Below are 26550 nucleotides of genomic sequence, written 5' to 3' on the forward strand. Positions count from 1 at the left end.
AGAAAGTTGCCTCATCCCTCTTTGAAGTCAATCATCACTAGTCAATCATCACCAGCCCTTCCCCCAGTCCCTGGACGCTGAAAACCACCAATCTGCTTTCTCTTTAGTTGGTCTTTTCCAGCATGTCATGTAAATGGAATCATCCAGTAGGTAGCCTTTTGTGTCTGGCTTCATTCACTCAGTATAATGCTTTTAAAGTCATTCATGTTATTGTGTGTATCATAATAACACGATATTGTTATTGTTGAGTTGTATTCCATCCGGGACAGGTGGATTTTGTGCAGATTTACCAAAATCTGTTCCTCCATTCTGCTTTTGGATATTTTAAAAGAAAAAGTAAGCTTTACCACATTGTGCACACAATATACTACTATTTGCATAAAATAAAAGGAGGTAAACACACAGATTTCTATATTTATTGACAAGCTTTTGAAAGACACGTAAGAAAATGGAACTGCAGTTGTCTTTGGGAGAAAAATGGAATAGGTGAAAGACATCCTTCCTTTGACAACATTTTTTTTTTTTTTGAGACGGAGTCTCCCTCTGTCGCCCAGGCTGGAGTGCAGTGGCCGGATCTCAGCTCACTGCAAGCTCCGCCTCCCAGGTTTACGCCATTCTCCTGCCTCAGCCTCCTGAGTAGCTGTGACTACAGGCGTCCGCCACCTCGCCCAGCTAGTTTTTTGTATTTTTTAGTAGAGACGGTGTTTCACCATGTTAGCCTTTTATAACCATTTAAAAATTTTAACTATACACACTACTGATTCAAAAAATAAACAAATTTTAAAAGTTTCAGAAGACTTCATATCTAAGGTTGGCATCCCTTTCTGCCAAACCCTGCAACATTTTTTTTTTCTTAGCTGTTTCTTTGACTTCTCAAGATGACCCAGAGATTTAGCATGTTATTTTCCAGATAAAGAAGAAACTTTTGCTGTTTTTCTTTTACCTCTTTCTCAGAGTTCTTATTAATCTCCCTTTCTTAACTATCTGTTTCTTAAACAAGAAAAAAAAAAAAAAGCCTTGATCATCTCTGAAAACCAGCATCCAACACTCTATAAACTCACAGCACGTAATGTGATTGAAGCCATGGTCCCAAGGCATTTTGTTGGATATGAAAATGGAAAGAGGCCAAAACACCTGGGAAGATCACAGGCTGTGATCTCTCAGGAGACCTGGTGGCCAGGGTGATGTCCCACCCTTCGCCAGGCCTGGATGAGCATCTGCCCACAAAAGCAAGGAAGGAGCTGCAGTCACTTAGGTTTCAAAGTTCCTTGAAAAACCCTTCAGGAACATAAAAGAAAAATCTCATGAACATCTGCAGCTTCTCAGAAAAGCCGATGTGCATATTCCCTTGTCTCGTGTAGACTGTTTTGTTTTTAATAATAATCCTGTTATTGGCCTTCTTGACAGTGTCTGGCACATGGTTCTGTTCAAAAACAGTTCCCTGAACGCCTCTAGAGGGCGTCACTGATCCTCACAGTAGGGAATGACGTCACTGCCCCCATACTCTGCCTGGGCTTCTCTGCCATCCCTGCATCAGACTCAGAACTGTTGCCATCGTTTCCCTGATTCTGAAGAGCCTGCTTATTTGCCTGTCATGCATAGGCATTTGATCTCACAAAAGGCCTGTGCCCTCAAGGTATTGTGCAGGATTAGAGGATGTAGCACAGCTGTCATCCAGGTAAGAACACATAAACCACAAAACGATGGAGTAACAACAGGACACCCGCATTTATTCTTTGGCACAGGCCATGCCTCCCAAACCCTCTTCTCCATCATCTCAAGCCATCACTTCCCAGCAGTCGGTCCAGACAGAGGCGAGTAGGCCCCACTCCATATCAGAAGCCTTTGCGAGCCCACACTCCGGCTAACCCAATTAGTCACTCCAACAAGGTTCTACCTGAAAAGTAGGAGTCAGGCAGCATGGAACAAGCTCCAAGAAGTCAGGAAGATGACAGTGGCAACCCCAGGGCCTAGGACAGTGGCTGCTGCTGAGGATGTTCAAAACCTGTGGACTGAGCTTTGAACAACAGCAAGCCTTCAGCAGGCAGGATGGGGCAAGGCACATCTGATCAAAGCGGAGCATAGCCAGGGTTTCCCAGACTGGGCCCACAAGGTGGATTTCTATGGCACATAGGCATGACTCCGCAAAATAACTCTCGTATTTGAAAAGTTGTTCCCGGTCAATTCCCCTGCAGTCCTGGTTGCATCGGGAAGGAAGTTCCAGTGTGGTGCCCGTATGTCTTTAAGCCTCCCTAGAACTTGATCATTTCCCATTCTGACACATGAATGGAGTGGGCGCTTTATCAGCAACTTTGATAAACAATGAAATCCAGCTAGACTTCTAGGACACTGTTATGTCTTTAATATATCTATTTTTACAGTTACTTTCTGTTTTGGGGACATGTTGCATGGTTTTCTGCTTATAGAAAGGTGAAAGTTTCTGTTTTAAATTATTTTATCTGAGACCAAAAGTTGGCTGATTTAAAAAGAAAACATGAAAGAAAATATCACAGTCAGTATGAGTTTAAGACCAAAAAAAACGTAAAAATCATGCAGGTAGTGCATAGTTCTACATGAATACGACACAAACCAGGTCTCTGACTTCTGTGAGCATAAGAATCAAGGCAAAGAAGTGTAAGCAGCAGGTTCCAGGAGGAAAGGGGCAGGTCATGACAAAAGCTGGGGCCCAGGGGATGTGGTGGCAGAAGATGGGTCTAGAAAGGTAAGCACAGGCAGGGCAGGGGGAGCCTGGTGCTGAGGGGAGGTGCTGGGCTTTCACCTGTGACTGTGAGATCCACTAGAGGCCTCCAGCCTGACTGTCTAGTGGGAGGGGCCCCATCCCCAAAACTGGGCTGGTCTGGGGGAAGAGGGAAGACAAGCTGGGGTGTGTGAACTCTGAGGCAGAGAAGCCAAGGAAGCGGCTGGAGCTACCTCAGCTCTGCTGACCACAGTGAGGCCCTGAGAACGTACCTGCCTGCCCCCACCAGGAGGATGTGCTGCCTTCTCACAAAATCCTATACCCTCCGGAGGTGCCCCTCAAGATGGTGAATGGAACAAAGCCTGGTACCAGACAGCCTGGAAAACAGGTGTTAGCCCACACGGTCTTCCATGATAAAGTCACTTATCACCTTATATGGAAAGAAAACTTCCAGGGAAAAGGAGAAGGAGGAAAAAAAAAAATTGGAATAGGCTTAAAGAAGAAAAGAAAAAAATACGTAAAGATAGCCTAAACAAAGCAGGCCCAGCCCCTCATGCTGGCCCCACTGTCTGCTAGCCATATGGTGTGTGATAAGCCAGAATGCTTTTATTTATCTTCTTTGATTTGTCCATAAAGCTGAGAGTTGGCTCCACTTCTACTTGCAGTAGAGATTGCATCCTGCTCTTGACCCCTGACCAATACCCCCCAGGCCCCAGTTCCTGCTCCAGGAGGCGGCCTGGCTGCCACTCCCATTCCCCCCATCCTTGCTTCCTGCCTCAGCTTCCATAGCTGTGTTCCCACAGCCAGTAAGCCCGGGGCGGTGCCTGCTGCCTCCCCTGTGGACAGCCAGCCAGGCCATTAGCACTCATCCTACGGGTGCACTCTGCCATTTGCCCAGTCCTTTGCTACAGCCCAGACAGTAACTGGCAGAAATAAACATTCTCATGGCTATAGAGTATGGCTATAAAGTATCAGCCACCTTGAGTGTTCCTTGGCAGCAATGTTGCCTCTTGAACCATAGAGGCCTCAGAGATATGTGTCTATCTGGTGTATTTCCCCACTCCCACCTCCTTGCGTGAGAGAATGGCCAAGCAATCACTATATCCAAATAACTATAGGTCCCAATTCACTAAAGCAGGCCTGCTCTTTTGCTCTCCCTAGAATGACCAAAATAATCACATCAAGGTCTGTGCTGGATCTGCACTCCAGAGCCCTGATCTCAGCCTCCAAACTCTTCTAACCATCATCTCAATCTCTCTTCTTGGCAGCCAGGTTTTGCTTGAGTGAAGAAATGCCACTGGTTGGGTAGAGAAAGATCAGCAGAGTTGAATCTGCCAACAGGATGCCAAGTTAAATTTAAATTTCAGATAAAGCAACAAAATGTTTTTAGTATAAGTACATCCCACACAATATTTGGGACACACTCATACTAAAAAATTACTCATTGTTGATCTGAAATTCAGATTTAATTAGGAGTTCTATAGTTTTATTTGCTAAGTCTAGCAACCCTAGATATCAGGAAGTAGCAGGACCAACCCCTTGCACAGTCCTGATCCTCCCCAGTAACCCTCAGGGCCACCATAGAAACAGCCCTGTCTCTGGCCTGCACTTTACTATTGCCACTCCCTGAGAGCACTCTGCAAAGGCCTGCAGGCTCTATGTGGCATCTCATAGCCAGTACCTTTGGTAACTAGAACAAAGGATAACTTCTCAGCCAAAGCAAGAAGTTGCAAAGAAACCTGAAGGAAAGCTTTTGTGAATAGACCTAGCACGAAGCAGCCCGAGAGATGATGCCCTGTCCCCAACAGGTATAAAAACACCAAGAACAGGCATTCAAAGGCCTGACAATGTTTGCATATGAGCCTGTACTGCGCAGCCTCACACCCCACCAAAGGCACCAACAAACCAATGTAATCTAAGACTGAGGGGGTGGGGCTGTATGGCTTAACAGGCTCAGGAGCAGCGTTATAAATGGCCAGCATCCCAAGCTCCCAGGCAGCTGGTCTGGGCAGGCCCCTGCAGGAGTCCTGGCAGAAGACACAGCCCAGTCCCACTGAAAAGCATCTGAGAGGCATGGACTCATGGGCTCTAGGCCAGGCCAAGTGCCATGGGTGTGTGGGGCATTTCTCTATATACAGCCCTGAAGCATCTAGAAGCAGCTGTTATCCTTCTGCTCTGGCACTAACAGGAGGACACTTCATCTCTAATCTGCAGACTTTTCAAACTATCAGTCAGAAATCCAGTGGCTAATAAATAATGTTAGGTTGAGCTATATGAAATTTCCATTTTTGTAAGTCAAAAAGAATATTAGCAATTATATACAGGCCAACCAAATAATAATAATTGGGTTGCTTTCTATTTATCAGACACCATTCAAGGTCCTTTAAGTAAATTCATTGTGTAATGTTTAATCCTGAGGACCACCTTTCAAGGTAAGGATTACTGTGTCCATTTCAGAGATGCAGAAACTGAGACGGGGAGAGGTCACTATGTGCGTCCAGCTGGATACACACTGGATCTATGTGTCTCAAAAACCCACGCTCGTTCCACCCACCATGTGGCCTGGATTAAGTGCATTCTTCCACCTCCTCCACTCTCTGACCCTGCCCCTGGGTCAGTGTCTGGCCATTCCTGCAGCATCAGGCACTGCCAGGACTTCCACCCTGCCAGCGTCTGCTGCAAGGACCACTCTGTAGCTAATCAAAGCCTGGCCTCCTGAATTAGCAGCGAAGTGTATTTAACAAACAACTTCAAGAGGAGAAAAACATTTGCAAGTTTATTTAGAGTGCGAGGGGAAAGGTTGCCAAAAAATGCATTCCTAAAATAAATAGAAAGTAGTCAAAGGGGGAAAATCTAGTCCAATCAGTTTTTAAATGTCTTAACTGTGACCATGAGCTAATTTGTAGTAGACCACTGAGAAAGGCATCAGGTGCAGTGTAATCCAGCAACACTGCAGACCCAGAGGCATGTGCTTCCAAGGCTCTCCTCTGAAAGGACTACTGAGCCTTATAGAGGGGAGAGGATGAGAAACCTCTGAAAAGAACAAGTCAAAGTCAGGGACCATCACTGGTCTCCTAGACTACCACAACCCCCCTTAAAGGCCGAAATCGACACAGTAAGATAAACAAAAGGGCTGTCAGAGGCCAACTTTAAAAGAAAAGAAGAAATGGATACGCTCCTCCCTGTGAAATAAAATTTTGGAAGAGCATACATAATACATAATAAAAGTAGTTTCTACCAGCTCCAAATGAACATCTGCAGAGATCAAAGTTTGAGGATAAAAAGGAGGAGAGGACTGACCTTCACATGGGCCACGTAGTGACGACACGTCTCCTCCATGTAAGTCAGCTGCAGCTTCTCTGTGACCTGACCCACGGTCTCTCCCAGAAGCACAAAGTAGACCCTGGGAAGCTGGCCCTTCTCCTTTTTGGCCACGTCAGCCGTCAGAACATAATTCAGGCCTGCCAATAAATGAGAGGTCAAAATGTCAGCAAGGACAGACACACTGTCACGAGGCCACCTCTTTTCCTTGTCACGGGATCACATGCACATCTCATACGATACCTAGACCCTTCCATGGCAGGAGACTGCAGCCCCAAGCCGAGGCTTGCTCAGAGAGCAGCACACAGTCAGAGTGCTCAAAGAATCCAGAGAGAAGCAAGATGTCCTCTGCCTTTCTAATGACTCTCTGTGTGTCATACTTCACGACTCTCCCTGATTTAAACCTCATGCCATCACGAAGTATCAACCGAGCCAGCAATATGCACATCAACAATGAGATGTATCCAACACAGGTTAGTGTCCTGACAAGCAAAACATCATGGCAAACGTGCAGAACATTACCAGAAGCTGTGAAATTATCAAGGCTTTGTGTGATACTGACTTCTATAAAGCACATGGTTTATGCCCAACACAAGGGAACCATCTCGTCTGATAATTTTAACTCATCTCAACGAAGCTGAGTCATGCTCTATAACCAGTACATGGACTGGACCATGTGCCCGCCATCGTTTACTGAGCACTGACGATAGGCAAGGCACCGCTGTAGGTAGAGGGGATACACCAATGAACAACGCAGGCATAAACTCCTGTCTTCAGGTAGTTTACATGCACAGGAACCCAGATGAAGGCTGGAGTTGCCTTTATTCCCAGGTAGCCGAGTATGGTGATCAAACATTTTGTAGTGCCTATCCTTTCAACAAAACTATGACCACGGTAGGACCTGTACTGAGGTCCTCTCCTGCAAAGAATAACCACCCACTATACCTGAATGTGTAATGCCAGATGGCAGAACTTCTGTAACACAGTCTTGAATTAAAAAAAAGAAAAAGAAAAAGAAAAGAAACAAACAAAGAAAAGATGATCACAGTATCAAATGCATGCTAGATAAACCTGAAAGGATCTACCTCTGTTATTTCAGAGTCAATAAGTAAATAGCTAGGTATGTATTTCATCATAGAAATACGACTTTAGTGTCAATACACCTATTTTACTGCTTTTCTGTGCCAGACGTCATCCCCTCCGTAACCCTTTTTATTTTTTAACTGTTTTGGGGATTCAAGGAAATATGTTATTTTTAAAGTAAGAGAACAGGAATCTGTACCCGGAATGACCAGGTGAGATGGCTGAGCAACAGAAGGCAGATGACCCAGCCCCGCCCTGTCTCCACACACCTCTCTCTTAGAAGCTGGGGGCTTTGCATCAGTAACAAGCAGCCCCGAGCCCACTGGCATTTAAGTAAGTGAAGTCAGGCATTAGGGAAGACTCTGGCTTTTAATGACATCAAAGGGATCAGCCACCAGGGGAGGTATGAACAGGGAGAGAGGAAGGTGACCTGAACGGCATTCTGCACCTGCCGCAGGGCATATTTTTGATGCTTCTAATGGCCTCCCTGGGCCTCTGCCATCTCAGGGATCTTGCCATGCCGAGCTGGCAAATTCCTAGTCAGCAGAGCCGTCTGCCCCAACTTGTTTAACGCCAGCAAACAGTTGACTTACAAGGCAAGGCTGTGTCACCAGAAGGGACCTGAGACCTGGATACTCTCAGGAGGTGCCATTATTAAGAAGAAAATAATGCATATAGGAAAGTGCTCCCACACGGAAAACACTGGTGCCTGTGCAAGTGTCACACACCAACCTCAATGGGGACAACAGCAAGAAAAGTGATAGATTCAGACTGGCAGAGCTTTGAGGCGATCCTGGAGACCACTAAGCTCAAAAACCTTCATTTTTTAAGCTGAGGGAACTGAGGCTCCAAAAGGGAACAAGACTTGCTCCAGGCCAGAGAACCACCCACCAAAGAGCTGAATCCAGAACTCCCTTAATCTCTGGTGCCAGGCTATTCTTGCCACATTTGTTCTTCGTGCATGTTGTACATTACTTGACCAAAACCTCCCATTTTTTTGAATGCATGGACAGCAGGTCCAAACAAGTGTAGAGATCTGGCCAATTTACTTTCTACTGATCACAAGTTCCCTGAACAACTGCCCAGAAGAAAGAAAGGTTATATTTAAATGAAGAGAATTTCCAAGTTTGTTTAAGCAAGGTCATGGCTAGAGATGCACATTGCTGGAAGACAAGCCAGAGGCCACAGTTGAGTGAAGCAGTGTGGTAGAGGCAGCTGCTGAGCAGACTCTCCTCGGGGTCCCCTGACCAGCCTCCTTTCCAGGTGAAAGAGCCACAGCTGCCTTCCCTCAGGAAGGGAGACAATGGAGAGAACAGCGAGACTGGACTATCTTGCCAGAGATGAACTAGCTGAGCTCAGAGAAAACCTGGGTGGAAAGGAACACAGGAAGATGGAACGGATGGTATTGCTCCCCCACCCATATCCTCTTGGCTTTTACCATTTCTCTGTTGTCCGGCCCAAATTGCAACAGCAAGTGCCTGCCTCTCTTCTCCTGAGGGCTTTCTCTAGTGGCTCTGTCCACGTGCATGGCAAGCCAGGAGTGCCAGGGAACTCCAGTCCCCAGAGCAGCCCTCCATAATGCAGGGCCCCAGCTCCCTTGCCCCTTGATGGGGGGTAACTCTGGGGCATGGTCTACACTGACTCCCAGGGTTCTCCAGCAGGATTGAGCTCCAGCTGCCCAGAGTGGTAACCTGCTCAGTAATACACCCTCTATTTGTCTGCTCTGATGGTTAATTTTATGTGTCAACTTGGCTGGGCCACAGTATCCAGCAATCTAGATGGTCAAGCAGCAATCTAGATGTTACTGAGAAGGTATTTTTTTAGATTAGATTAACATTTAAATCAGTAGACTTTGAATAAAGTAGATTACCCTCCAAAATGTGGGCAAGCCTTATCCAATCAGATGAAGACTTTAAAAGACTAAGGTTCCCAAAAAAATAAACTGCTTTTAGACTGCTTTCAGACCTGAGCTGCAACATCAACTCTTCCCTGAGTCTCCAGCCTACTGGCCTGCCCTGAAAAATTCAGACTTCCCAGACCTCATAATCTCATAACCCAATTCCTGAAAATCAACTAACTAATCCATTTCTTTCTCTCTCCATTCTGTTTCTCTGGAGAAGCCTGAGGTCTGTAGCTGCCTTCCTTTTCTGTCTCACTGTCCCGTTTCCTTACTGGTACTTCTTGGGATCATTTGTGTATCAACCACATGCACTCGGATCCTTGACCCAGGCTCTGTTTTGGGGAGAACCCACATTAACACAGGGTAAGTCAGGAAAAGCAAATAAATTCAACCTGCAATGTGTGCCAAGCACTGTGCTAGGCAACTTACAAACACCAACTTTACTCCTCCAAAGTTTCATCTCACTGCAGAAGTACTGATCCGGAAGTACTGATCTCTTGCAACTCAAGGGAGAGAGAAACAACTCACAGTTCACAGAAACCGAGCTGAGGACAAAGCAACTGCTGCTCCACTCAAGCAGGGTGTGTGCGTGCCAGCACATTAACCTTTCAGATTTCTCTAAAATGTTAAAACATACCGTCGCAGACACAACGAATTATCCAATTCACCAAGTGCAATCATTCTGGAAGCATTTCATCTCTAGAACTGCCTACTTAGTACTTTTCCTTGATTTAAATTTTGACATTTTAAATTACCCCAAAGGAAGTTAGTTCTATAACAGACTCTCTCCTCTAGAAGAAAGCAAGAGTCACAGTGAGAAACCCTGCCTGAGGAGGCAAGAAGAAATGCCGACCACTCATTCCAAAGCCCTGAGGGCAACAGGTAGTTTTACCAGTACCCACTGGTAAAGGGTCTGGTGGAAAGTGAAGCAGAGGACATGTCCGGGAAGCAGCCGATCAGCTGCCTGGGCTCCGCGGTCAGGGCCCTGGGAAGGTGGGTGCATCAGGCTGTCTGAGTTGCCCACAGCCGGCCCTGATGCAAGCCAGCCTGGCCAGCCCCCGTCTGTCCCTGGGAGGGTGCTGGTTCTGATTAGGGCCTGCTCCAACAGCACATTTCACATCTTTAGGTTTTTCCTTCTGGCAGCTTGTGTCCCTGCCATGTCGAATGATGTCATGGTGATGGAAAAGCTGATCAGCCCCGAGTAATACTTTCAGCCACCTCCCTGCCCTGCCCCCAGCTGCTTCCCGAGGGGGCCCCCTGCACGGGCCTGGGCCAGGAGGGAGCCACAGCTGTCTCTCATCAACTCTGGCTCTGGTCTCTCCCAGCAAGTTTTGATTAATTCCCGCTCTCCATCAGAACAAGATTTCAGCTGTGAAATTCTAACAAATTTTCCTTCCCGAGTTACTCTGAGCTTCCCTTAGAGTTTCCCGTGAGAGGGGGAAACTTTACTAGCTTTCCTAAATTCTGTCCTGCAAAAGAATGAGGTAGTAATTATCAGACTAGGCTACCCATTCCTCACCTCAAATGGATTTACCTCATTATCCCATTTCGATGCTACTCAAGAGACCAGAAGGAGCTCAGAGAATGCTGTGTGCAAACATTCTCCCAAGCAAAAATGCACCCCTAAAGACAGAGGAAGGCTTTGGAAACAAGTCACCTGGTTTCAATCCTATTTCTATTAGTGTGGATGACCTTGGTGCCATCTCTCAGGACCTGGGCTGAGTTGTGTGTCTGGAGGCAGGGCAGGTATTCCACTCGCTCACAGCTTTTTCAGGCTGAGAACCATGGAAACACAGGAGCACTGGGTCAGAGTGCAAAATGCAATCACTCAGAGAGCGTCCCTTCCTGGTTTTCGTTTCACACTCTGGTGAGAGCCCAGAACTGCCAGCTTGATTCCCAGCCTCCAGAGATTGACAAGCAAGTTTAGGCTTCAGCCTGGCCAGTGAGTAGGTACAAGCACCACCCATGGGTGAGGGACAGGGTCCCCTTGGGCAAAGCATTCACCACCTTCACCTGTGCTAGCTAGGAGGCTCCAAGAGGCCACAGGCTGTTTCCAGGCCAAGAATGAAGAGATTAATAATACTATTAGGGACAGGCAGAACTCCTATTTTAAAGTGCTTTATGAAATATGTTGTAAACCTACCCCTGGAGGAGCCCACAGTCAGAGGGAGAAGTCTGTGTCTATGTCCCAGTGCTAAGCACAGTGCATGCCACACAAGGGGCCCGGAACTCATCTAGAAGAGCGAGCAAGGGAGGGAGCAGCTGGTTGTTTTTGTCCAGTCTGCCTGCCCCCTCCCACTAGGATGCCAGCTCCATGAGGGCAAGGACTTTGCCTGTCCTGTTCACTGCTCCGTGCCCCAAGCTAAGTAGGGTGTCTGGCACTCTGTAGGACCTTGATTATTATTGACTGAATGGCCCAACAGGGATTCAGCAACTCGGTGTAACTGGATGCTCGCTGTGCTGGTTTATGAAGCTGTTGTCCTCAGCTCCAACCTACCCTTCCCTACTCTGCACTGTGACACCAGGACTGGAACCCTGTAAACCTCATTTGTTTTGCCAGAGGCTCCCTGTAAGGCTCTGCTAATATGGAGCATCGGAGGGAGCCTGCAAGGCTGGAGGAGGGCAACGGGACTCGCTCCTTCCTTCCTGCTTCCTATTCCTAGCAGCTTATCCCAGCAACAGTTTCTCATGGCAGCTGGTCCCAACAGCAGTTAATTCTAGTTTTCAGACTTCCCCCCATTCTCCCAGAGCCAGCCTCATTGCACCCCCTCAGAGAGATCAGCAGCACCAGCCCCTTCCTCAGAGGGTCAGGTCCTAGCTCCACAGGGCCCCTTCTCTGAGCTCACAGGTTCTGATAACCCCAAGGAAGTGGTTAACCCCAAGTATAACCTTGACCAGCGTTCTCAGATGGAACCCATCTGGAGGCTTGTAAAAACACAGATGCTGCATCCCACCTTCAGAGTTTCTGGTCAGAATTTGCATATCTAACGAGATCCCAGGTGATGCTGATGCAGCTGGTCTGGGACCACACTTTGAGATCCACTGGTGCAGACCAGGAGGCGGCAGCTGCTTCCTGCAGTTACTCCCAGGTCCTCCATGACCTGTTTAACCCATTCCCAGTGCTAAATGTCTTCTGTTAAAATAACTGGTATGGTTTCTGTTTCCCTGACTGGACTCTGCCTGTTTCAGAAGCCAAGGCAGATTCACCTCCTACAGAGAAAGTCTGTATTTCCTACAGTATTTCCAGAGGCCACAGCAGCTTGTGTCCGGCTAATGAGCTGGTTCCGAATACTCCCATGACCAAATAAGCACTGTGGCCTCCCATTTCTAAAGCAGGAAATGAAGAGGCAGTTGCTGTCCCTTCTCTGTACATAGGCTTGAACCCTGCCAGGTAGAGAAGAAGAAACTAAAGGCACAAGACTAACATTAACTGCTTACGGCTCTCAAAACCATCCTCAGAGGGCAGATCATGTGGCTGAAGATGGCAGCAGATAAATACCACAGAAGATACCACTTCTGACAGTGGTACCTAGCCCACCACAGGTATCTGTGTATTGCTCTGCCCAAATGCAGCCATCCTGCTAACAAACTTGGCCCAGGATATGCAGCCATTGAGAGGTGCCCGGAAGGCCTGCCCAGGGCTGGCACTCATTCACCAGGCATTCCATGGACAAAGTCATCATCCACATGGTTCCTCTGCAGCTGCCAGCACAGAGAGTAGGAAGGCTGGTAACCTGGTGTCCCAGTCGTAGGTTCCTGATGCAGAGGCCTGGAGATGACACAGAGTTGGCCAGCACCCTCTGCCGAACCTGGAGGGGGGTGGAGGGTATCTGTGTCCTCGAAGTGCCCATCCTTCTGCCATCTCAAGACTGACCTTCCCAACTGTGCAGAGCCAAGAGGCTGCCTTCCTTGCTGAACTCTAGGACACCTCACCCAGAGCTGGATCCCCACAGCTACCTGACCTTTCACCTCCACCTCATTTCCTATCACATTTCCATAAGGCCTGCCCATTTTTCCCTCCCCAAACTCTCCATTTCACTGCCAGCATATTTTTTGGCAGATTTCTGCATTTCTCTTTCTACTGCAAAGATTGAGATATGAATGCCAGAGAAAGTGACAGAAACATGTTGGGGATGAGTAATTTTCTGCATTGCCTTGTTATATTGAGATACCAAAAGTCTCCAGCTACCATCCCCTTTAAGTCTGATTGTCGGGGAAACACACCCTTAGAGTGTAAAGGAATGTTTGACTTTATCTATGAACGCATACGGCAGATGGAAGATAGGGAAGGGAAATTAATGGGAGGGTGCACGGGTGCTGAATGGGCCCCACCTCACGTCGGATATCAGCCAGGTTGCTCCGCATTGCCCACAAGGTACAGTACAAGATGCCATCAAACTGCCTGCCTCTGCCACTTTGCCCCAACATTTCAGAGGCTATGGCTAAGCCTAGACCTTCATTCTAATTGTGCTTAGCAGTCTGTGAAAGGCTCACACTAGATGGGGCCCCAGAAAGAGCCACTGGTCGGGAACAGCATGAGGAGGCACCCACACCTCCTCTGCGCTCAGCTCATGAACCTTCAAATCAGAGTTTGCTCCACTACTTGCCTCATGCTCTGAATCACTCTTGCTCTAACTTGCATCTTGGTTTCTTCTTCTCTGCTTCAGCTACACCAATTTACCTTCACTTTCATAGCAGCGAGAAGTGAAAGCTGTCTAATACTGCTTCAAGGCCAAAATAGTAGAAACTCTTTGTAACTCCCTTTAGAAGCTCCATGAGGACAGGACTGTCATCTCCAGTGCCCAGCACATGTGGATACAATAATAAGTATTTGTCAAATGAACACACACAGAAACGATCAATCGTTTGCCCTTTCTGAGAGTTCTAGAATAGTTCTCATTCTTATGTGTATCAAAATTCACCTTCATTCTTTAAAAATGTTTCTTAACAGAGTCCAACTATATCATGAGCTGGCATTGGACAGAAGACAGACCGCCTAATTATGTGGAGGATACACGAGTCCCAGAACTATCAGAAAGCTTTTTTCCTTAAGACTGTAGTATCTTAAACAATTAGGGAGGTGGTGAGAAACAGTTGTTAGAAAGCAAAACTAAGTATCACAAGATACAAATTCAATTCCTGGCTTCAACAACAGCTGTGTGATCTTGAGTGAGCTGCTCTTTCTCACTGAGCTACACAAGAAAATGTTGTTAATCCTCCCTCACTAACCAATTCCCAAGTTTTATTGTATGATTTCATTCAATGTTGAAATTTCTAAGCTCTTTTTAAAAAATGATATAAATAAATATGTTTAATCGTTGAGCTCATTCAATATACCTAAAGATCAAGAGAAATTGCCAATGAGACAGTTAGCCAAGAAGGATGAACATATTAAATAAGGTAGAACATTTGAGGTGAGGCTGAGGAATGAACTAGCTCATGTAAACATTTTTGCATGAGTGGGCGTGTGTGCACATATGTCTGCTCCAGAGCAGTGCTTCTCAAACTTAAATGTGCACAGAAATCTTGTGGGGCTCTTGCAAAAAATGCAGATTCTGATTCAGAAGTCCAAAGTAGGGCCCAAAGTCCTGCATTTCTAACAAGTTCCCAGTGATGCTGACACTGCTAGGCCAGGGGCTACACTGAGTAGCAAAAGGAGTCACTCATGATATTAAAAATATCTAAGAACGTCAGTAGGCCCAGGTCCCTGCTGATGTTTTTGTTTGCCTGGAGTTTTTCTTTCTATTATTAAATCAGTCTTTTAAATTTAAATAAAAATGAAGCACCTAGTAATATGCATAAAGCTCCAGATTCATTGCTTTCAGGTGACCACGTGCTCTGAATTCTAATCAACACTGGCCCTATCTTGTTCTGGTGTTTAATCCAGCCTCTAGAGCTAGGCTAGCAAGTCAATTTTCCCCAGACAAATGGCAAGGAATAGTTACCAGCTGTCAGGACAACGCCGGCCTCTTTTCAATTCTGAGCTGCCAAAGCAGCACCCCTCTTTTAGAAACCTAAGCCTCTGTAACACCAGAATCCCAATCCCACCATCCGTCATTAGAGACCGTCTTTGGTCTCTAATTCCATAGTAAATGTTATAAGCCCCCTGACATCTGGCTGATGCTACAAGCTCAATGAGGAGCCTCAAAAGTCCTGTCACTTCCGCTTTCTGACTGCTCCAACGTTCCATAAGGGCCAGGCTCCAGGCATTATATCTCCACCAGTCCCATAGGACCTGTGGTCCAATGAGGCTTCAGTCTGGCCCTCATATTTGGAGAAAGAATGCTTGGGGTCCAACATTATTTATCCTAGAGCTGGAGGTTGTGTGATATTAGAAACATGTTGAGGCCAGGTGCGGTGGCTCAAGCCTGTAATCCCAGAACTTTGGGAGGCCGAGACGGGTGGATCACGAGGTCAGGAGATCGAGACCATCCTGACTAACACGGTGAAACCCCGTCTCTACTAAAAAATACAAAAAACTAGCCGGGTGAGGTGGCGGGCGCCTGTAGTCCCAGCTACTCGGGAGGCTGAGGCAGGAGAATGGCGTAAACCAGGGAGGCGGAGCTTGCAGTGAGCTGAGATCTGGCCACTGCACTCCAGCCCGGGCGACAGAGCGAGACTCTGTCTCAAAAAAGAAAAAAAAAAAAGAAATATGTTGATAAGCAGGAAAGAGAAGGGGAGGAACCTCAGAGGGAAAGGATGTCCAGCCTGTGTGCCTGCTGCCTGCAAAACCAGCTGGGAGGAACAGCGACAGGAAACATCAGAAATATCCCACGAGCCCACTCCAGCTAAACAGGTATCCTGAGCCCTGACTTGGTGGCTCATTACCAATCTCTCCTGGAACGTGTTTGCCACGGAAGCTGAAGCAGGTGGTGACGTTCAGGCAGTTCACAGGCTGCTGTCCGTCGTGACACTGAGGCGCCGTGATGTTGATGGAGCCCGGGAGGAAGATGGCGACATCCATCGTAATGACAGGCCTTGCTCTGCAGGGCAAGAGAGGAAGGTGACTTAGTCATGGTAAGGAGCAGCTCTCAGAATCAAACAAGAACTAGACCAACAGGATAAATTCCTAGGCCTTCAACCCAGGATTTACTTAAAGCATGAAATATCCCAAGAAAGAAGGGCTAGTATGTTCTGTGAGCATTTTTTTCCGATTTTAGAAGTGGCATATTGCCTAGTAAATTAATAGTTAGCTTCCCAATAATAAAAGCAAGTTTGTTGTTAATAAAACACATCTGGTTGAAGCCATAAATGAACCACCAGATGCTGGATAATTATTTAAAATTTTACCAATTAAGTTCCGATTTCCATTTTATTAGGGAGGTAAGAATACATTTAACAGGATTTCCTAAAGCAGATGCCATGATTCGAGAAAGAGACGCATACTCAAGGATTCCCTCAAGCATTTGCTGCCATTATGAGCATGAACTGCAATGTTCTAGCCCCATCCAGTTGGTCAAACCTCCTCCTTCATTTACCTCCACCAATTCATTGGGTATTTTTCTAAAAGAACTTGATTAGTAGAGTCCTAGCTGGTAATAGCAAAGTGCTTCAGAGCAGACGAAATCAACCTGCCCAGTCTCAAAACCAAATGAAACTCAATAACTAGCCACACTCTCCTCCCTGCTGTGGACCATCCCCCAGTGCTTGATGAATGGACAGCACCCCTGGGCTCCCCAGGGACATCCCACAAAAATTAAGAGTAAAAACACCATTCTGCTCCCACTGCAGACATCTGCTCAGGCAGCATTCACCTAAGCTACCACTCGACCTTTTCCCTCCAGACCTCACAGAGGAACCCTTTTACCTCTACGGAGCCCCAGCCTTCACACCACTGGGGTGACAGAACAAGATTAAGGGGCATTTGTGGCTTGAGAACAATGACCCCCCCTGTGTACAACGATCCCTCAAAGAGAGCCCAGGGTGACAGGGCGGATGGGAATGATGACCCACACCAACTCCAAGGGAAGAAAGCGTTAAGGAAAATCTGGGTGAACAAAGGAAGTGAAGAGACACGAGGCACAGATGGGGTGAGGGGACTCCACTGCTGCCACCATGCCGGGAGATCGGGTCAACAGAGAGTAGTGGTGACAGATGCAGTGGAACTGCAGGACTCCCAGAGCAAATCTGGCCGCAGGACAAACAGAAGTCAGACAATAGCAGTTCCTGAAAGAAGGCCAACACCTTAGTCTTTCCATTTTCTTCTGGGTTCATCCTTAAAGGATACGAGAAATAAATCAGAAAGTGGATATCTTACCCCTGGCCAGTGTGATTGTGCAGATGTCAATGGACACCCTATAAAACCCCATCGACCTTTCAACAGCCAGCTCGAACGTTCCCACCCCGAGGAAGCCTTCCCTAGTACCCCTGACAGTTAGGCATCCTCCCTCTCTGTGCTTCCAGTTCTATACACACACCCCTGGCCCCCACTTACTAAGGTGAAGAGTCATTGTCTATTTCCAAACCTGCCCCACCAGCCTGCAGCACCCCGCAAGGGCTGGGATCCAGTGAATTCATCCTCTCATTCCCATAATAAATGTGCAAAAACCTTTGTTAAATAAGTACAAATTTTACTCCAGCCCAGGAGACTGAAAACCACAAGTGGCCAAAGCCTCACAGATGGACAGAGGTACCATGGAGAGCCAGTCTCCACCCTGCCTGGTCCCTGACGTGCCTGGTCATGGTATAGAAGAAAAGCCTAGCTTACCCCATCATCCCCAGGGGCCACTCATCAGGGAGGAGGCCAGGTCCTCCTCTCACAGAAGAGCTCTGCAGAAGACAGTGCGGCAAGCAGGAAACAGACGTGGGCAGCCCAGACACAGTGACCTCAGTGGAAGTTGGAAAAACAGTATCCTTTGAAATGGACCACAGGGACCCTCACAGGTACATCTCCTTCCCACAGCTGTCAGATCAGTTCCCTTCAACCTTTTTGTTTCAACTCCAAGTATTGTTTTTGGATGAAGAAAAGCCCAAAAATCTTTCAGAGACCTCTCTGATCACTTCCTGTGACCTCCAATGGGAGAGCACCGTGTGCCTATCACCCTGACACAGGACCTGCCCCAGAGCTAATCTGAGGGAAGCAAACTTCCTGAGGGCAGAGTGGGCCAGCCACACTCCTGGGGGCAGGGGAGACTGCGTCTCACAGTCCTGCCTACAAATGTGCCAGCCTCTGAGATAAAAGCAAAGGGGCACCCAAGGACAGCACCACAAGTGCTTTCAGTGCTTTTATTTTTTTTAAGAAGCTGGTAGCTGGAACACTTCTCCCTGACGGCTGAGAGTTCAAGTCCTGACACTTCACTTCCAGGTAAATAATACAAGCAGTTGGGATGCCCTTTGATACGTTGCTCAAGGTGCCTTGGCCTTCTGCAAGGCAAGGACAGATAAAGAGCCTTCACCCCTGGTGACATTGTTAGGCTACTAAGCCAGCCCTGGGGCCACCTACATCCAGGGAGCTAATTTGGGGTCATATAGTTGAAAGCCTCAGTCAGGTTTTCTCTTAGCTGCAGCCCATAGCATTCCTAACCCACGCACCTCTGGCCTCCTGCCCTTAGGAGGGTTAGAAACGATGGGCAGTACGTATCTATGTGTCCATGTACATGCATGGTCTCCTAGCCCTCCCTGCTTTTCTAGTCCCACCCAAAACCTAAAGTAACTCAAAATCTAACTGTCAGTTAGGCCAGACCGAGCCAAGCCCCTACTTAACACAGTCAGCTGATGCCTCCAGGCCTTCTAGTTCACTGCTGCTCAGCTGAATCCTGGGACTTTATCAATGGCTGCCCCTGCAGACACCCAACCTGCTGGGTGTCTCCCATGCTCCCATGCAGCATGCTCAGCAACCCCTTTGCCTGCCCCACCTTGCTTCCTCTCTGACGGCCTCTAGCTTGTCTCTGAAGCCTTCCCTGCTCTCCCTGATTCCCTTGTCCTCCTGGAATAGACCAGGGTGGTCACCCTCTGCTTCATCCTCATCCACATCCCAAACTGAACCTTGCCCTGACCTTATTCCTATCTTGGGACCTGGCTCAGAAGATGAGGGCCCCTCACCCTCAGCCTGTGTACTGAATTCTATCACTCTCACCAACCTCATCCCCCCATCCCTCATCCCTGGAGCAGCCTCCCATCCTTCCTCTTGTCTCTTCAACCTCTCCAGGACCCTTGGGGTTAGGCATAGGGTCAGGGCATTAGGGTTCACATAGATGAAGGTGAAGCTGAGGGTGAAGCCCCTCTGATCTCTTCCAAGAGGGTAAGGGACTTAGGAGACCAGAAAATGGCTCAAAGATGTTCTTGGCCTAATCACCGATCCAGAGCCTCCCATCCTTAAAACACCTCCCTGAACTACCTGCTGGTCCCATTTGCTCCTTTGCAGCCAAGCTTCTGGAGAGGCAGTCAGGAGTCACTCTCTTTTCTTGCTTCTTCTCTCACCCACCTACTGCCATCTGGCTTTTGCCCATCACTTCTCTAGAGCCACCACGGCCAATGGCACCCCTGACCTCCCCCTGCCACCTCCGACAAGTCTCAGGCCTCACTCTGCTTGGCCCTTCCTGCTGACTTTGACGCCACTGCCCGACCAAGTAACCCTGCCTTATAATCCTCATAGCACCTACCACCATGTGGAATCACCTTCCCTTTTATATTAATAAGAACTGCATGTCCTTGGTCTCCTCACCCATAAAATGGGGATAACACCCCCACTCATGTCATGGATTGTTAAGAAGACTAAGAGTTATCATGTGTTCTATCAACAAGAGGATGGATGAACAAACTCGAGGATATTCAGTCAATGGAATGCTACTCAGTAAGGGGAAAAACAAGCAACACGCCAACGTGAACAAATTTCAAATGCATCACACTGATTGAAAGAGGCCAGAAACAAAAGAGTCCATACTGTATATTCCCACCAATGTGAAATTCTAGAATGGGCAAGATGGGTCTATGGTGATAGAAGTCAGAACAGTGGTTGTCTATCAGGAGAGGGGTCTGACTAGACAGAGGCACAAGGAAACTCTCTGGGGTGAGTATTCTTTATTGTGGTAGGGTGGTAGTCACACAATGTATGCAGTGGTCAAAACTCATGGAGTCATACACTCAAATTGGTGCATTTTATGGTATGCAAATTCTACCTTAATACAGAAAGAAAACAACAACAAAGAATGACCACACATGAAGTGCTCACACCGTGCCAGGCAGGCGGTAGGAGCCTACCAAACATTGGTTGCCTATGGCTCCCTGGCTATACTCTAAGGTCACAGCCTAGGTCAGGTTCCCCATCAAATTCCCAGGATCTGATGCATGGCAGCATCTCAGCTGTCAGTGTACCTTAGCTGAAAGAATAAGAGAATGGATGATTGTGACCACAACATCCTTGCATGCTCCTCTACAGCTGTCATGGCCCAACCACTCTTCTTGGGCCTTCTCTTGGCTTCTTGTTCAGGGTAGGGTTCCCCAGGCTCCTCTCCTAGGTCTCTTCTCTTGATTTGTGCTTCCCTGGAGTTCTTCCTGAAGAACTTTACATTTGTCCCTGTTGAGCTCCAACTCACCAGATTCAACCCTCCATCCCAGGCTGGAGTCTGGGGTCTCCCACCCATTGTGTAACTGCCTCACTTTACTTTACCTCCATATGTGAGCAAACGCCTGGAGAAGGCTGTCCCTCACCATGCAGAAGAGAAAAAGAAAATCCCCTTTGGATTGAAGCTCACAGCAGGAAGATTTAAAAATCCAAGAATGATGAGAAAGCAGAGTCTATATGATGGACCTTCAGCCAGATGGCCCCGGTTTTAAGAGGGCCAGTTGGACCGGGTGTGGTGGCTCATGTCTGTAATTCAAACACTTTGGGAGGCCGAGGCAGGCGGATCACGAGGTTAGGAGTTCGAGACCAGCCTGATCAACATGGTGAAACTCCATCTCTACTAAAAATATTTTTAAAATAGCCAGGCATGGTGGTGTGCACCTGTGATCCCAGCTCCTCAGGAGGCTGAGGCAGGAGAATCACTTGAACCCAGGAGGTGGAGGTTGCAGTGAGCCAAGATCACACCACTGCACTCCAGCCTGGGTGATAGAGCAAGACTCCATCTCAAAAAAAGAAAAGAAGAAGAAGAAGAAAAAAAAAAGCTTGTTTTCAACTGTGAAAAGTTGAGGAGTGTGTTTGTTTTATTTGAGAAGAATCCTGACAAACCAAAATAAGATGCTCAGGATAGTGAAGAGAGCAAAGATGATATCATGAAAGCCCTAACTAGAGCAACCAGCTTCACAAATCTAACCTCAATCATTTGGAGCCACAAAAGCTGTTTTACCCAGAGGAAGGGCTGATAAAGAAAGTGAAAATCCAGTCACATGGGAAATAATTACAGGAACCAAGGAGGCCTTATCTTAGTGAAGTCACCACTTGGGGGACACAATTGCCCCCTTCAGATACTAAAGGGCTGCTATGTAAAAGACCCAAGACCGAGAAGCAGAATTTTAGGGAGGCAAATTTAACCCAATTTACATCAAACTTGCCAAGATTTATTAAGCAGTTAAACCAGGCACTGTTCTGGACATTTTACACGTACTGCAGGTGGTCCCTGACTTATGATGGTTCAACTTACGATTTTTCAACTTCACAATGGTGCGAAAGCCATAGGAATGCAGCACACTCCTTGACTTACCATGAGGCTACATCTGGACAAACCCGTCCTAAGTTGAAAATACCATGTTTTGACTTTGAATGGGTTTATCTGGAAATAACCCCATCCTAAGTCAAGGAGCATCTGTATTGCTGTCCTGGCCAACAGAGGAGAATCCTGAAACAGAAAGGTCAGAGCACTTGCCCAGGAAACTCACCTAGTAAGGGCAGAGTCAGGGCTGGAACCTGGCCACCTGGCCCCTGAGTTCACATTCAACCTCAAGGCTCTTCTGCCTGTTTAATAATTCAAGATTTAATGTTCCCGGGGCAAGTGGGTTCCCTTAGAAGTAACTGGGCTCCCACTCGTGGGGCATCTCACTCAGAACAGGAGGCTGTGTGGCCCTGCAGTGGAGACCAGCAGAAGGTACTGCTGAATAAGAAGGATCTGGGGTACGGAACTACATGGCCTCTGGGATCCCTTCCAGCTCTGAGATCCTACTAGTCTATTTTAGAAAGTTCTGCCATCAGGTTATTAACAAAACCTAAGAATTGGCTCTCACTCCAAAGTGTAATTCTGCCTCCTCTGACTCATACAGCTAGAAATACTTGGAGAGGGTTCACGGGTGGTGGTGGCGGCCCACTGGCCTTTGTAGGAGAGATCCAGACTGCACGGGCCTCAGCAAGCTCTGGGCCTCAGCTCATGTCCCTCACCTCTGCTGCCAACAGGGAATGACGTGCTGTCTAACGGGCAGGAGGCTCCCGGTCCCCAGGGTGTTGTGGACTGACTGGAGGTAAAGAATGCAGAGGGTGTACAGATGAAGAGATAAAACGAACAGTGCTTCCCAGCACCCGCAGGACATAATAAAATATTTGTATGGCACATTATGGAAGGTTCTTGGCCAAAGGCACATAGGTTTAGGGCTTAAGAGAGTTAGGCTACCCCAACCCCTACCTAGAAGCTCCCAGGATGCTATCATCTCATACCTGCAAGCCATTCAAGGCCACAGATAGAAACTCTGGGATAGAGAATAATTAGAATGAGAAAATAAGGTAGCATTTCAACTTACTAAGCACCTCCAGCCTACAAGGAACAGGACAGAGGAAAGAGCCCATAAATGGCGAATGGCTCCATCCCTCACCCTGAACAGCACAATTCAAGGAGCAAGAGTGAGGCCTCTCACCTGAGGAGAACCACGCTGTCGGACATGAAGGCTCCAACAGTGACATCTGAAAATGAGAAATTTACAGCGTTCAGAAACTTGCTGAAGCCCATACCCAACAGCTCCCTGGGAATGAGCTCACAAGGATGGAGGCCCAGCCTTGAGGCCAGAGAGCCCTCTGACGGCCACCGTCTGGGCTATACACTGATCTTGTAAGAATGGAAGCCACACTCTCCCATGCGGCAGCCAATCCCTACGCAGGCTACTGGGGCCTTGAAATGTGGCTGGTCTCAGTCGAGAGGTGCTGTGAGTGTAAAATACACACCACATTTCAAAGACCTAGTACAGAAAACCATTAACTACCTCACTTGTAACTTTCATATTGATTATATGTTGCAATTATAATATGTTGGCTATATTGGGCTAAAACAATTAATAAAATTAACTTTACCTTTTTATCACTTTATGTAATTACGGGAATATTTTAGATTACACATATGGCTTATACTTCTTTTGACATCAGTGAATTAGAGAAAGACATACCTAGAATTCAGTGACTCTTGGAAAATTCTCCAGGTTCTGAAGAACATGGAATCGTCACCCTCCACCCCTCACTCTATGTGACCTGAGTATCTCATGGTATCCCTGTCTGTAAAATGAAGATAATTATCCCCACGGCCTTCTTCAAAGGCTGATAATATTTCATTACATTTAAATCAGAAAATATTTATTAGTCATTATATAATATTCATTAAGTACTCACTAGATTTATAGTAAATATTTACTAAATATATGAAATCAGATATTTAAGTCAGTAAATTCATGAAAATACTTGGTAAGCTATAAGCAAGACCCTGGTTTAACCAGTAATGCTTATTCCTAAATAACTTTAATTTAGGAAGTACTTACTCTTCCAGTGGTTGTATGCCTTTTTCCCTACCACCCCAACCCACCAATATAAATCCCTGGCCATGGGGTGCCCACTACTACTTCACAGAACCAAGTATCTGAGTCCCAGGAGGGTCCGAATCTGCACATCACTAAATGCATTGAGCATCTATATGATGGCCTCATTAAGGAAAAACAAATGGCAAATCCATGAATTACAGTGTTCCTAAAATTTCTCCACTTGGGTGTATTTATCAATTTTGTTCTTCAATAGTCTTTTTAAATTAGCTATATGTTTAAAAATAAAAGAACCTGATGAATTTGTCAGTTTCCCTTATGAAAAACACAAGATCAGAAATTCAGATCCATTGTGAACTGTGAACACCTTGCTCACCTCACATTTGCAGAAAAGCAGCTGAACCACTGGGAAGGGTGGATCCCCGTGCACTGCTGGCTCTGGGCAGCCCCTCACATTGAGTCTCAGCATCCTTGTCTATAAAGCGGGGGAAACACCCTATCCTCCTTACCTGCTGGGGTCACTGTGAGATGCATATTGCATGTGGAAGCATTTTGTACATATTAAATGCTAAACCCATATAAGGTATTATTTGGGGATGGCCACAAATTGCCTAGAACGAGAACTGCTTTCTCAAACTTACAAAGGCCCAGGAGGGTCTTTCTTGGGACAAAAGCTTCAACACTGACTTCTTTCTATTCCCACACTTCCTCCTGGCTCTGCAGTCTTGAGGAATTTCCACAACTCCTATCTGTACAAAAGTACACAATGTGGTGTCCTCATACAAGCCTGCGCTAGTTTTCTCAAATTTTAGTGGAAAGAAATATTTCTCAAAAGCAAGATGACTACAAAATTTACAGAAATGTTTCCTGAATGCCACGACCATTCTGGATTTTTTTCAAATTCTTACTGTTGTTTCCTCACCTGACCCCACTCCATCTTGAAACACACCTGAAGAACCACTACTCCACCACCCAGGCAATTTGACCTAGGCCAGATATCACTTGGGGTTGGGTTGGAAATCATGTATTTTTATGCAGTTAGCCACAACCACCACAGGCATTAATTAACCCTAAAGTCAAGCCAGCCAGCCTTGAATGGTGAAGGTCTCCTTTGTCCACACACAAGAGGACGTGGTTTTCTTTTCACTCCAAATCTTTCTCCACCATTTTCTTTCAAGAGTAGGGGCGGGGGGTGGGGGCAAGTGGGGGGGTGGGGGATGCTGCTCCTTTTCCCGCCCAGAGTAAGAAGCCTTTGAATGTGGTTAAATACAAAGGAAAACATGAGGTTTCACTATTCACCATTTTAGATGTGGCCAGTGCGATTTTTCGTCATTAGAATCACTGCCACAGAAACCACTATAAAAATGCACCCTCCTGGTGCTAAGCCCTTCAGAGTAGATCATTTTAAAACCCCAAAATAAATGTCAACATTATTTTCACCTTAAAATTGAACACCAGGCAAAACACTCTATTCTACTGTGTGAATTGTCGTAATTCTAAATGGATGTGATGATTGCTAACCAGACAGAAAATTATTCTACTTCATGCATTTATCTTCATTTATCTCACATGCCTTTAAACAAAAACAGCTTACCAGGATAGCCATTTCCATCCATATCAATGCCTCCCGATATGGACTGACCAAACATCCGGAGCACTGGATTTATCTTCCGCCCAGACAGTTTCTGAAACAGATAATAGGGAAATGGAGTCACAGGAAAAGACCACTGTCACAAATAAGAACTGTGACTGCTTTATTCCAGCTTCCCTTGACACTCAGTCTTAAAGTTGTTGAAAGAAAAAAAAAAAAAAAAGAGTAATCCTAATGTGATCAGCAAGTCTTTAGCAGACAGTTGAAGACCACACACTCCTTTATTATTACTTGCCTTGGCCAAATGTCATCATTTAATTTTCTTTTTAAGTTCTGTGCTAATGAAATAAATCCACCTAGACTACCATGATAATGTTTTGACATGCTGAAGTTCAAAATGGATACAGTTTAACTTCCATTCCTAATGGAGGTTCTGTTTGTTTTTACACAGGTGTAGCTGGCTGAAATTCTAAGAACATATTTAGCTTCTATCTTTCTTCCCAAATATGTACTAAATATTTAACACTCTCCTCCTAAGAGGCACACATTACAGAGTCTTTCCCTAGACAGACAGGTAATTAACATGTCTAGCTGAAAAAGATGGCCATGTGGAAACTACCTCTCCGTCCAGCCAACCAGAAGATCTACAGATTCTGGAGCTTCACAGACAGGAGTGAACAGTTTTACCTAGTAAATCTAGAACTCCATGGTCCTGAACCTTCTTAAACTGTAGGAAATCAAAACAACTCGGCTGAAGAAGATGCCCTCCCCTCTAGAAAACAGCTCCCTCAACCAACCGGAGTTCGCAACTTCACCATGGGACACGCTAGCATCTATGCTTACTTTATATGTTTTTTAAAAACGAAACTTTCTTTCTCTCTTTTTTTTTTTTAAGAGATAGAGTCGTGCTCTGTTGCCCAAGCTAGAATGCAATGGCACAATCATAGACCACTGTGGCCTCAAACTCCTGGGTGTAAGTGATCCTCCCGCCTCAGCCTTCTAAGTAGCTGGGACTATAGGCATGCTCCAATATAGCCAGCTGTTTTACTTTTTTGTCAGACGGGGTCTTGCCATGTTGCCCAAGCTGGTCTCAAACTCCAAGCCTCGAACAATGTTCCTGCCTCAGCTTCCCAAGGAACTAGGATTACAGCCACTACTCCTGGCTGTGCCTACTTTGTATTCATCATTAAGTTCATCACATATCCACTGATTGCGGACCAGGCAGCACTGATTCAGCAATGTTTATTGTATAAACAGCCTTTGTTACACTGAAGCTGTGCATCAATATTCATG

The 26550-nt window shown here is 46.5% G+C and overlaps 1 protein-coding gene across 3 annotated transcripts in view; it reads right to left on the bottom strand.

The window, feature by feature from the left end:
- Positions 1 to 26550, bottom strand: part of ITGA9 (integrin subunit alpha 9) — a 384455-nt gene that overhangs the window by 280718 nt on the left and 77187 nt on the right. For all 3 annotated transcript variants that reach the window (XM_007971773.3, XM_007971776.3, XM_037988454.2), the window contains exons 12-15: positions 25261 to 25351; positions 22782 to 22827; positions 15831 to 15985; positions 5999 to 6159 (exon numbers count right to left, since the gene is read on the bottom strand). In XM_007971773.3, the coding sequence (XP_007969964.3) occupies positions 5999 to 6159; positions 15831 to 15985; positions 22782 to 22827; positions 25261 to 25351 (453 nt within the window). The remainder of the gene's footprint in view (positions 1 to 5998; positions 6160 to 15830; positions 15986 to 22781; positions 22828 to 25260; positions 25352 to 26550) is intronic.

This window comes from Chlorocebus sabaeus, chromosome 15, assembly GCF_047675955.1.
Source record: "Chlorocebus sabaeus isolate Y175 chromosome 15, mChlSab1.0.hap1, whole genome shotgun sequence".
Lineage (NCBI taxonomy): Eukaryota > Metazoa > Chordata > Mammalia > Primates > Cercopithecidae > Chlorocebus > Chlorocebus sabaeus.